We start from the raw sequence: 13,137 nt of genomic DNA on the forward strand, positions 1-13,137 counted from the left end.
CTGCATCACAAAGTTTATTTTCGCTGTAACATTGCTTGTCTCCACCTGGACCTTAGCCCAGGTATTGCTGAAATATTCATCCATCACTTTGTTACTCTGATTTAATTATTCCAATATTCTCCTAGACTGCCTGCCATTTTCCATCCCCTTTAAATCTGCACTCAGCTAAAGTTTTGTTGCCTAATTCACTCCCAGTTCCATTCACCTATCATCTTTCTACTTACTGTCCTACAATGGGTTCCAAACTACCAGTAGTCCAGTTCAAACACATTTTTGTGTTCAGATTTCTCCATGTCTTTGTAATCTTCTCCGACCCAACAACCCGTCAGCCTCTCTTTGTTCTTCCTTCGCCCCACTGTTGGTCATTCTACTTTCAGCTACCTGGATTCTGAGCTCTGAAATTCCCACCCTAAACCTCTTAATTCTCCTTTAAGGCCTAATACTCCTATCCTAATATCTCCTTTTCTGGTTCATATCACTTCTTCTTGTGACAGTTTTGTGAATCATTGTAGTTAAAGATGTAATTCAATGTTAAATAGGAACAGAAGTAGGCCATGAGCATGCCCCACCATTCATTGACCAAACACTTCACTGCCTTTTACTCACACTATTCCCTAGTGTCCCACTGGTAATTACAAATCTATCAACTTCAATTTTAAGTACTCTCAAAGATTGAACTTCCACAGCCGCCTTGAGTAGAAAATTCCAAAGTTTCACAGCACTCTGAGTAAACAAAATTATCATCATCTCCAGCCTAAGTGGCATCCCCTTATTTTTAAATGGTGCCCCAATGGTATTTTTAAATACCACTTCCTCTAGAACTTCATTCCATACTCAAACCACTCTCTGTGAAAAAGTTGCTCCTCATATCTTTTTTAAGTTGTTCTCCTCATGCCTTACAAATGTGTCCCCTAGTCTTGAAATCCCCCATCCTAACAAAAAGACACCTGCTATTCACCATCTTCTCCATGCCCCTCGTAGTTTTATAAACCTCTATAAGGTCACCCCTCAACCTCCTATGCTCCAATGAAAAATGAGAAAAGTCCCAGCCTATCCAGCCTTTCCTTATAATTGAAACCCGCCACTATGTTTGAACTGTCACATCAGGGCTAAAAGATTCAGTTACATTTATATAGCATCTTTCATGGCCACAGGATATTCTGATGTGCTTTACAGCTAATTAAGGAATTTGAAGTTTGGTCATTGTTGTAATATGGAAAACATGGTAGCCAAATTCAAGTTCCTACGAATAAGGATATTATAATGACCAGATAATCTGATATTGCTTGAGGAATAAAAATTGGCCGGGGCAAAAGAGAGAACATGGTTCAGTGTCACATCAGAAAGATGGCATGTCCCGGTACTTCACACCCATAGGAAGAAGATCTTCAAATATCCCCATCCTCCATAATGGGGAAGCCCAACATGTCTTTACAACAGATCAGGCTGAAGCATTTACAACCATTTTCAGCCAGGGATGCAGAATGGATGATCCATCTCAGCGTCATCCTCAAATCTCCAACAACATGGATGCCAGTATTCAGCCATTTTGACTCACTCATTGCAATATCATGAAAAGGCTGAAGACACTGGATATAACAAAGGGTATAGGCCCAATATACTCACAACGTTTAGTCCTGGCCTAGGCATACCTCTAGCCACGCTATTCCAGCGTAGCTACAACACTGGCACCTAGCCACCAATGTGGATGTTTGTCTAGGTATGTCCTATCCACAAAGAGCAGGATACATTCAGTCCAGCCACTTAACTGCCACAGCTGTGTACTCTCTGTTTTGAGCAAAAAAGTTGGAAGAGCTTGTAAACAGTGCTATCAAGCAATATTTGTGCAATAGTAACCTGCTAACCTGCACATTGATGCTCAGTTTGGATTCTGCCAGGACCGTATAGTTCTGGTCTTCATTACAGCCATAGACAAAAAAGCTGAATTTCAGATGTGAGATGGGATATCAAGGCAGTGTTTGATTAATTGTCAGATCAAGGAACCTTAGAAGATTAAAGTCAGTGGGATCGGGGCAAACTTCTCCACTTGTTGGAGATATAGCCAGCACAAAAGAAGATGGTTGCAGTTGTTGGAGGCTAGTCATTACAAGCAAAGCACATCGCTGCAGGAGTTCCTTAGGCTAGTGCCCTTGGATAGTGTCCTAGGATCAACCAGTTACTTCATCAATGACTTTCCCCCATCATAGGATGAGAAATAGGAGTGTTTGCTGATGTTTGCACAATGGTCAGTAGCATTTAAAGAAAAAAACACAAAGAACTGCAGATGCAGGAAGTCAAGAACAAAAACAGAAATTGCTGGGAAAGCCTTAGCAGGTCTGACAGTACAGACGCTTCTGAAGAATGGTCACTGGACCTGAAACATTAACCCTGCTTTCTGTCCACAGATGGGTTTGATTTTGTTTCAGTAGCATCTGGTACTGTTCCGTTACAGAAGCAGTTTCTATCAATGTCAGCAGGATCTGTTCAACATTCAGACTTGGCCTGATATTTGGTTTGGCAAGTAATATTTGTCTTACAAAAATGTCAGGCAATGATAAACAGCAAAAATAGAGAGTCTAATCTTCTCTCCTTACATTTGATAACATTACCACTGCTGAATCCCTCACAAATATCATCCTGGGGGGTTACCCCCCCATTGACCAGAAACTTAACTGGACCAGACAAACAAACAATGTGTTTATAGAAGCAGGCCAAACACTAGCAATCCTGCAGCAAGGAACTTGCCTACTTACTCCTCAAAGTCTGTGCACGATCTACAAAGAATAGTTAACGAGTATGGTGGAATAATTTGTACTTATCTGGATGATTGCAGTTCCAAAAACATATTGACACGAACCCCCCCCCCTCCCCCCCAAAACCCTTCCAGTCCAGAATAAAGTAGCCTGATTAATTTTCACTCCAACACCACCTTCACCTTCAGTCCCTTCACTACTGCCATATGGTGGCAGCAGGATGTACCAGCTACAAGATGCTGCTTGCCGAGGCTCCTCTGACAGCAACTTTCATCTTCACCGTCTAGAAGTACAAGTTCAGCAAGCATGTGGGAACACAACTTTTAAGTTTGCCTCTCAATACTTGCCCCATTCTGGCTTGGAATAATATCATTGTCCTTTTGTTATTGCTGGTTGGATGTGGTGCAGCTCCCTCAGCTAACAACACTGTGGGTGTGATTAGCCCCTGCTAAAAGGTGCCTTCACTAGCAAATTCTCAAAAGCAGTGAGGATTGCATAACAAACCCTGGGCTCACCAACAAAACTCACATACTATGAATGACTTCAGAGAAAGAAATGACTGAAATGTATTGCTCAGTTATGTGCCAAGTGTCTGGAGTGGGACTTTGACCCCAATTCATTGGGGGTGCATTTCTTTAACTAATGTATTCAGCAAATGGGATGATTTTCCAGACCAAGAACAGGCCAGCCTAGACTGGGTGTGTTGCAGTGAGAAAGAAATAGTTGGTAATATAGTTGTGAGAGACCCCTTGGGGATGAGTAATATGGTAGAATTCTTCATCAAGATGGAGAATGAGGTCGTTGATTCTGTGGATCCTGAATCTTATTAAGAGGAACTATGATGCTATGAGGTGCAAGTTGCCTGTGATGGATTAGGAAATGTTACTGGAAGGAAGGACAGTGATTAGGCAATGGCAAACATTAAAAGAACGAATGGGTGCACTCCAAAAATGGTTTATTCCTGTCCGGCACAAGAGTGCGAAAAGCACGGTGCCACACCATGACTTACGAGGGAAGTGAGAGATAGTACTAGATGCAAAGAAAAGCTGAGGGGTTTATGAAATCATGAGGGACATAGAGAAGGTGAATAGCAAAAGTCTTATCTCAGGGTCGGGGAGTCCAAAACTAGACGGCATAGGTTTAAGTGAGAGGAGAAAGATTTAAAAAGGGTCTGAGGGCCAACTTGATCACACAGAGGGCAGTGCATGTATGGAATGAGCTGCCAGAGCAAGTGAAAGATCCAGGTACAATTGCAGCATTGCAAAGACATTTGGACAGGTACATAAATAGGAAAGGTTTCGAGGGATACGGGCCAAACGCAGGCAAATAAGACTCGTTTAGTTTAGGAAACCTGGTTGGCATGGACAAATTGGGCCAAAGGGTATTTCCATGCTGTCTGGCTCTATGATTCTATTAAACCTGAGGATTGGGAACTGTTTAGAAGTCAGCCAAGGTAGACCAAGGGATTAGTTAAGAAAGGAAAAAAAGGATTTTATAAAATAGAGTAAAATTGGAAAATAGAGTAAGCCTGCAGAGAACATAGAACTGACTGTAAAAAGTTTCTATAGGTATGAAACAGAAAAAAGATTGATGAAAACTAATGTGATACCTAATAGTCAGAAACAGGGGAATTTCTAATGGGAACAAAGAAATAGCTGACAAAGTAAATTCACACTTTGCTTCAGTCTTCACAAAGGATGACATGAATAACATACGAGAGTGACGGGGAACACAGGGTTTAGTGAGAAACAGGAACTGAAACAAATCAGACTTAGTGGTGTTGGGAAAATTGAAAAGTGATAAATAGGATTGAAGGCTGATAAATCCCCCGGGTCTGCTAACCTATTTTATATCTAGAGTACTTAAGGAAGTGGCCCTAAAAATAGTGGCCACATTGGTGGTCATCTTCCAAGATTCCTTAGGCTCCAGAACAGTTCCTACTGATAGGAAGGTATTTAATGTAACCCCACTATTTAAAAAAGGCAGGTAGAGAGAGAAAACAGGGAATTAGAGACCACTGAGTCTCATGTCAGTAGTGGGGAAGATGCTCGAATTCAATATCAAGGATTTCATAAAAGACCACTTAAAAAAAGTGATAGAATCAGACAAAGTTGGTATGGATTAGCAAAAGGAAAATCATGCTTGACAAATCTACTGTAATTCTTCAAGGATGTAAGTATTTTACATATAAATTGGCTTTTTAAAAAAATTTTTATACCTAAAATAGTGCCTGAGAATGGTGACTTTGTGCACTTTTCACTCTTTTCCTATATTTCTGTACTTGAGTATACATGACAGTAAAACCCAATTCAATTCAATCCAGTCGTAGAATTGATCAGGGGGAGCCAGTGGACGTGGTTTATTTGAACTTTCAAAAGGCTTTCAACAAAATCCCATGTAAGAGATTGATGTGCAACATTATGGGATTGGGGGTAGTTTATTGAGGTGGATAGAAATTTGGTGAGCGGACAAGAAGCAAAGGGAGGAATAAATGGGTCTTTTTCTGATGACGGGCAGTGACTAGTGGGCACCACAGGGCTCAGTGCCAGGGCCCCAGCTATTCACAACATATATTAATGATTTAGATGAGGAAACGAAATGTAATATCTCCGAGTTTGTAATGGCACAAAGCAGGGTAGGAAGGGTGAGCTGTGAGGAGGATGCAGAGATGTTGCTGCTTGGTTTGGACAGGCTGAGAGCGCGGGCAAATGAATCGAATTAGGTTTTTATTGTCATACTTGGTTTCTGACTATTAGGTACCACATGCAGTATAATGTGGGTGAATGTGAAGTTATCGACTTTGGTAACCAATAGCAAGGCAGAATATTAAGTGGCTGCTTGTAAATTGAGAGAGGGGATGTTCAGTGAGACCTAGGTGTCTTCATGCACATACAGCTAGCAGTAAGCGTGCAGGTGCAGCAGACAGGATCGAGGCAAACTATATGTTGGCCTTCATAATGAGAGGATTCGAGCAACGAACAAATCCTTCATAATGAGAGGAGTCGAGTAAGAAACGGGAATGTCTTCCTGCAAGTATACAGGGCAATGGTGAGGCCACACCTGGAGTTTTGTGTGCAGTTTTGGTCTCCTGTTTGAGGAAGGACGTTCTTGCTATAGAAGGAGTCCAGTGAAGCTTTACCAGAATGATTCCTGATGTCTGGGGAGAGATTGAGTCAGGTCGGATTGTAGTCAGTGGAGTTTAGAAGAATGAGGGGATATCACAGAAAATTCTAACAGGATCGGACAGGTTAGATACAGGAAGGATGCTCCTGATGGTGGGGGAGTCCAGAACCAGGGGTCATAGTTTAAAGGATAAGGAGGAAAACCTTTATGACTGAAATGAAGAGTCTTCACCCACAATGGAGGATCTGTGGAAATCACTATCACAGAAAGTAATTCAGGCCAAAACGTTGTGTTTTGAAGAGGGATTTAGATATAGCTCTTGTAGCTACAGGGATATGGTGGGGAGGGTGGAGATTAGATTGAGTTTGATGATCAGCCATGGTCATACTGAGTGGCAGAACAGGCTGGAAGGACCGAATAGCCTGCTCCTGTTCTTCTGTGTTTCTGTGTCATGTCTTGTTCAGCCTTGAGCCTCAGCTGTGAGTCAGAATATTGTGGATTTTAATCCCAATCCAGAATTTCAGCACAATAATCTTGACTGATTATGTAATATCATGTAAAGAGAAATTTTTGCATTTTGGAGGAGCTGTCTTTTCAAATGTAACGTTAAACCTTAGTCCCAAATGCTGTCTGATAGGCTTAAAAAATTCCATGGTACAGTTTAGTAGAAGAGCAAGGTTAGTTATCTCTTCACCTAGCCAATGTTTTTCCCGAACCCACATGACTAAAATGTATTTATTTACTTCTGCATATATCTAGAAAGATACAGTGAATCCTCTGCCATTTTGATTTACAAAAAGAAATTCCTTCAGTAAAGTTAATCTTCTGTAGAATGGGTCTCCAAATGCAGCTCCAGGGCTTCTGCTTGGGGTACAGCAACAGCGACCTCACCAAGAGGCCATGCTTCAGGCATACCACACAGTCAGGAATCACTGCCGCAGCCAACGACCTGCTGACACTGCTCTGGCTTCCCCACCACCTCAGGAGAGGCACGAAAGAAATAAAGAAGAACAATGAGAAAGGAGGCAAAGGGAAGGATGGCAGGCTCCTGGAGTGGACAGGCTCAGGAGCCTGAGCACTACCTATTGTGACAGTGGCTCATCTTGGAGATTAGATTAGATTCCCTACAGTTTGGGAACAGGCCCTTTGGCTCAACAAGCCCACACCGACCCTCCGAAGAGTAACCCACCCAGACCCATTTCTCTTTGACGAATGCACCTAACACAATGGGTAATGTAGCATGGCCAATTCACCTGACCCACGCATCTTTGGAACGTGGGAGGAAACCGGAGCACCCGGAGGAAACCCACGCAGACACAGGGAGAATGTGCAAACTCCACACAGACAGTCGCCTGAGGCTGGAATCGAACCTGGGTCTCTGGCGCTGTGAGGCAGCAGTGCTAACCACTGTGCCACCGTGCCACCCCAAGACTCTAGTGGGTCTGGAATTACAACCTTTTATTTAGTTACTATCACATTAAAGTTAATATGTGGAAATTGGTTGCTATGTTTCCTGTGTTCCATAAACAAATGTACTTTCTCTTGCTGTTTGTTTATGAGAGTGTTGATAACTGCAGTTTTACAATGATTCAGTGAATTGTTGCCTGCTAATGCACTCCACTTGGAAGTCAATTGGACCTGGTCAAGAATCCTATTGCTCTCGGTGTGTGTCTTACAGTTGGCATTAATATCCCTGTAGTAGGCGTGGGGAATCTCTGGTGAAGGGTCATATCCCTATCCAGTGACACCTGCCAGAAAGAATGAGTGTGAATGCCAGCTCAAGACCCATTTGAGTTTACTAGCGCTCACTGCTGTGCTCCTAACGTGAAGGATAGTCATCTGGTTAAGGTACCAGTGAGAGTAGGCCAGAAACTAATGAGGGAAAGGCATAGAATGATACAGCAAAACAAGCATTTTAGTACATACTGCTTGTGCCAGCTTTTTGAAAGAGCCACTCAATCATTCCTCCTCCCGTGGCTTTTTAACCCTGCCCTTTTTGAACATGTCTAATAATTTCCTTAGCATGAAATACACATAAACCGAGTTATTGTAGGAATTAATTCACAGGCAGAGTTGTTGTGCTGTTCCATTGTTCGACTCCCTCAAAGCTATAAAGACCATCCGAGTGTAATGAGCAGATTCTGATAATCTGATCCCAGCCTAATGGCCCTCTGTTGGTGAATTGGCTTTCAGGAAGCACACCCGTAGCTCACTTTTAACTTGCCGTTGTTCTGTTGCTGTACAAGTTGTGAGTTGGGGACTGTTCACTGCATGTGTATGTTTTCATGAGCTCAAATCACAATTCTATTCAGACTGTGATTACTTCTGGGTTCTCAAAAGACTATCTTGTGTCATGGGATGTGAGCATCACTGGCAAAGCCCAGCTCTCCTTTTCACTGTGTGGCTGGCCAGGCCATTTCAGAGGGGAGAACATTGCCAGAACCTTTCAGAAGATGTTTAAGAGCAGGGAGGTTATGCCAGAACTAGAGGATTCTGGGTAATCCAAGATGGAGGAAGGGAAACATTTCTGGCTGTAGGAGCTGCTCCCTTTTTTTGAGGTATATATGTATCATCGATAGTCACAGGTGAGGTGCCGGAAGACTGGAGGTTGGCAAACGTGGTGCCACTGTTTAAGAAGGGCGATAAAGACAAGCCAGGGATCAACAGACCAGTGAGCCTGACCTCAGTGGTGGGCAAGTTGTTGGAGGGAATCCTGAGGGACAGGATGTACATGTATTTGGAAAGGCAAGGACTGATTCGGGATAGTCAACATAGCTTTTGTGTGTGGGAAATCATGTCTCACAAATTTGATTGAGATTTTTGAAGAAGTAACAAAGAGGATTGATGAGGGCAGAGCAGTAGAGGTGATCTATATGGACTTCAGTAAGGCGGTCGACAAGGTTCCCCGTGAGAGACTGATTAGCAAGGTTAGATCTCATGGAATACAGGGAGAACTAGCCATTTGGATACAGAACTGGCTCAAAGGTAGAAGACAGAGGGTGGTGGTAGAGAGTTGTTTTTCAGACTGGAGGCCTGTGACCAGTGTAGTGCACAAGGATCGGTGCTGGGCCCTCTACTTTTTATCATTTACATAAATGATTTGGATGCGAGCATAAGAGGTACAGTTAGTAAGTTTGCAGATGACACCAAAATTGGAGGTGTAGTGGACAGCGAAGAGGGTTATCTCAGATTACAACAGGATCTGGACCAGATGGGCCAATGGGCTGAGAAGTGGCAGATGGAGTTTAATTCAGATAAATGCGAGGTGCTGCATTTTGGGAAAGCAAATCTTAGCAGGACTTATACACTTAATGGTAAGGTCCTAGGGAGTGTTGCTGAACAACGAGACCTCAGAGTGCAGGTTCGTAGCTCCTTGAAAGTGGAGTCGCAGGTAGATAGGATAGTGAAGAAGGCGTTTGGTATGCTTTCCTTTATTGGTCAGAGTATTGAGTACAGGAGTTGGGAGGTCATGTTGTGGCTGTGCAGGACATTGGTTAGGCCACTGTTGGAATATTGTGTGCAATTCTGGTCTCCTTCCTTTCATTCTTTCTGGCAGGTGTCACTGGATAGGGATTAGGTATATGACCCTTCACCAGAGATTCCCCACGCCTACTCCAGGGATATTAATGCCAACTGTAAGACACAGACCAAGAGCAATAGGATTCTTGACCAGGTCCAATTGACTTCCAAGTGGAGTGCATTAGCAGGCAACAATTCACTGAATCATTGTAAAACTGCAGTTATCAACACTCTCATAAAACTTAAAACTTAAAAGGGTTCAGAAAAGATTTATAAGGATGTTGCCAGGGTTGGAGGATCTGAGCTACAGGGAGAGGCTGAACAGGCTGGGACTGTTTTCCCTGGAGCTTTGGAGGCTGAGGGGTGACCTTATAGAGGTTTACAAAATTATGAAGGGCACGGATAGGATAAATAGACAAAGTCTTTTCCCTGGGGTCGGGGAGTCCAGAACTAGAGGGCATAGGTTTAGGGTGAGAGGAGGAAGATATAAAAGAGACCTAAGGGGCAACATTTTCACGCAGAGGGTGGTACGTGTATGGAATGAGCTGCCAGAGGAAGTGGTGGAGGCTGGTACAATTGCAACATTTAAGAGGCATCTGTATGGGTACATGAATAGGAAGGGTATGGGGGGATATGGGCCGCGTGCTGGCAGGTGGGACTAGATTGGGTTGGGATATCTGGTCGGCATGGACGGGTTGGACCGAAGGGTCTGTTTCCGTGCTGTACATCTCTATGACTATTCAACTTTGGTTAGGTCACAGCAAGAGTTTTGTATGCAGTTCTGGAATCCACATTTTGGGAAGGATGTGACAGAACTGAAGAGGGTACAGAGGAGATTAATCAGGATGTTGCTTGGGCTGGAGAGTTTCAGTTATGGAGAGAGATTGAACAGACTGGCGTGGCTTTCCTTAGAGCAGAGGAGAATGAACATAGACCAGTACAGTACAGTGCAGGCCCTTCGGCCCTCAATGTTGTGCCGACCTTTTATCCTACTCTAAGATCAACCTAACCTACAAACCCTTCATTTTACTATCATCCATGTGCTAATCGAAGTGTGGCTTAAATGTATCTCACTCTATTATCATTTCCACACTTTTCTCAGAGTGTGGCATCACCCCTAAACATTCCTCCAATCACCTTAAAATTATGTCCCTCTTGATGGATGCTTCCATCCTGGGAAAAAGTCTCTGGCTATCCATTCTCTCTGGGTGTCTCCCATCATCTTGTACTCCTCTAACAAGTCACCTCTCATCCTTCCTCACGCCAATGAGAAAAGCCCTAGCTTCCTCAACCTTTCTTCCTCCATGTATAAAATTATAGAGTAGTGTAGAGGGTAGACGCAAAGGAACCTTTCCCCTTGGTGGAGGGATCAATAATGAGAGGGCATAGTTTTAAGGTCTGGCAGGAAGTTTTGAGCAGATGTGAGGAAAAACCTTTTCACCCAGAGGGTGGTGGGAGTCAGGAACTCACTGCCTGTAAGGGTGGAGGAGGTGGAAAGCCTCTTAGCATTGAAGACGTATTTAGATGTGCACTGGTGACGGTGAGGCATACCAGGATATGGGCCAATTGCTGGATAATGGGGTGAGAATAGTTAGGGAGCTGTTTATGACCAGCGCAGACTTGATGGTCTTTTTCTGTGCTATAGACCTCTGCAATCACATTGCAGTGTCTGGAGTCACAACCAAGTAAGGATAGCAGACTTCCTTCCTTTAAAGGCACTAATGAGCTAGATGAGATTTTGTAACAGTTTATGGTAGTCATGAGGTCACCATTTCTGAGATTAGTTTTCAGTTTCAGATTTTATTATTTAGTTTTAACTTCCATAAGCTCTGTGGTGGGGTTTGAAAATGTGTCCCTGTCGGGCTTGCCTGGGCCTCTGTTCTTAGTCCAGTGATATTAGCATTGCACCACCATCTCCCCACAGTTGTGAAGAGGCTCCTGGGATGGGTTTTCACACAGGACTGAGTGCTGATGCTCTCTTTGTTTCAGATTCCCGAAGTAATTGATTTCTGCTGTGACTTCCTCGTGTCTTGGATCGATGATGATAACATTATTGAGCTGTACAAGCTGGCTGAGCATTATAGTCTGACCCAGCTGAGCAACAGGATTGATTTGTACATCCTCCAGAACTTTCTGAACATCAGCAAGACTGTGACCTATCGCCGGCTGCCCCTCGCCAAGGTGCAGAGCCTGCTGAGCAGTGATAAGCTGCATGCCAACTCTGAGAATGAGGTCTATGAGGCTGCTTTACTTTACCACTACAGCCAGGAGGAGATTGACAAGGACCAGGTCTCCCTGCATGACCCACCAAAGCTCCTGGAGATGGTCCGTTTTGCACTGATTGAACAGCACACCTTCCAGAAACTGTACAACCGGCTGAGTCCCTGTCCCCTCAAGGAGGTCTTGGCAGATGCCCTGGCTTACCATCAGAATGAAATCCTGCAGCCTGTACTGCAGACCCCTCAGACACAACTGAGGTCAGAGTTCCATTGTGTGGTAGGATTTGGAGGCATGTACTCCTCCCAGGACGAAGACTTGAGTGATGAGGTTAAGTTTCTGAACCCATTGACCCAGGAATGGCGAACTCTGACTCAGGCACAGATGCCAAAGATGTCAAACCAGGGCATCGCTGTTTTAAATAACTTTGCTTATCTGGTGGGTGGAGACAACAACACATCCGGGTACAGAGCAGAGGTGAGCTGCTGGAGGTATGCCATTTCTTCCTTTCTCAGTTTATATTTCACAGGATAAACTGAGGGATAAAAGAATTAAGTCTATAAAATATAATTACTCACCATTCTGTGGCAATAATGTCGATTTTCTTTCCCTGGGAGATGTGTGACTTTGACACTCTCTGCCTCAGCAGCTAGTGGAGGTGGGGTGTTATTGAATATTTTTAAGGCCGACACACATAGATTCTTGTGAGGCACAGCAATGAAAGGTTACCGGGACGATGTGGGAAAGTAAAAGACAGTAATTTGACAGATCAGCATGACCATATTAAATGGACTGCATGGTCGACTTCTGCTCCAAGACCATGTGTCACAAGGAAGGTTAGTAACCTCCATGCCCTCACGTCCTCAAATTCCACTCCCCTCCTCAGAAAAGACACACTCAGGGAAGGGGCTGGTGAAACTAATGAGTGTCATGACCTCAGGTCAAAGGTGAAGGTTCACTGCTTCAAAACGTTACCTCCCAACATATAACCTGGACAGACTGATCGAGGATATTGATGAGGGGCATCAATCTACCCTTATCCCCAACAACTTACAGGGCCAGAGACAACAGACATAAATGTACTTTCATAAATCTATTCTTATTTTTGTAACCATCTCCATCAGTTATTCCTCATCTGTTTGTTGGCTTATTTGGAAATGCAAGAAACACTCCAAAAAATAAAGAGGAAGAAAAGAGCCCACTCCCTCTCTCCTGTATCACGGGGAGCAGGGTCTGTGTACAGTGACCCCCCTCCCCTCTCTCCTGTATCACGGCGAGCGGGGTCTGTGTACAGTGACCCCCCTCCCCTCTCTCCTGTATCACGGCGAGCGGGGTCTGTGTACAGTGACCCCCCTCCCCTCTCTCCTGTATCACGGGGGGCAGGGTCTGTGTACAGTGACCCCCCTCCCCTCTCTCCTGTATCACGGGGGGCAGGGTCTGTGTACAGGGACCCCGCTCCCTCTCTCCTGTAACACGGCGAGCGGGGTCTGTGTACAGGGACCCCGCTCCCCTCTCTCCTGTATCA

The 13,137-nt window shown here is 44.2% G+C and overlaps 1 protein-coding gene across 3 annotated transcripts in view; it reads left to right on the forward strand.

Moving 5' to 3' along the window:
- klhl22 (kelch-like family member 22) overlaps nucleotides 1-13,137 on the forward strand; it is a 75,199-nt gene that overhangs the window by 31,807 nt on the left and 30,255 nt on the right. For all 3 annotated transcript variants that reach the window (XM_043716150.2, XM_043716152.2, XM_043716151.2), the window contains one exon: nucleotides 11,385-12,103. In XM_043716150.2, the coding sequence (XP_043572085.2) occupies nucleotides 11,385-12,103 (719 nt within the window). The remainder of the gene's footprint in view (nucleotides 1-11,384; nucleotides 12,104-13,137) is intronic.

The sequence above is a fragment of the Chiloscyllium plagiosum genome, unplaced genomic scaffold, assembly GCF_037043375.1.
Source record: "Chiloscyllium plagiosum isolate Xiang-an unplaced genomic scaffold, Cpla_swu_hap1 HiC_scaffold_24, whole genome shotgun sequence".
In the NCBI taxonomy this organism is placed as follows: Eukaryota; Metazoa; Chordata; class Chondrichthyes; order Orectolobiformes; family Hemiscylliidae; genus Chiloscyllium; species Chiloscyllium plagiosum.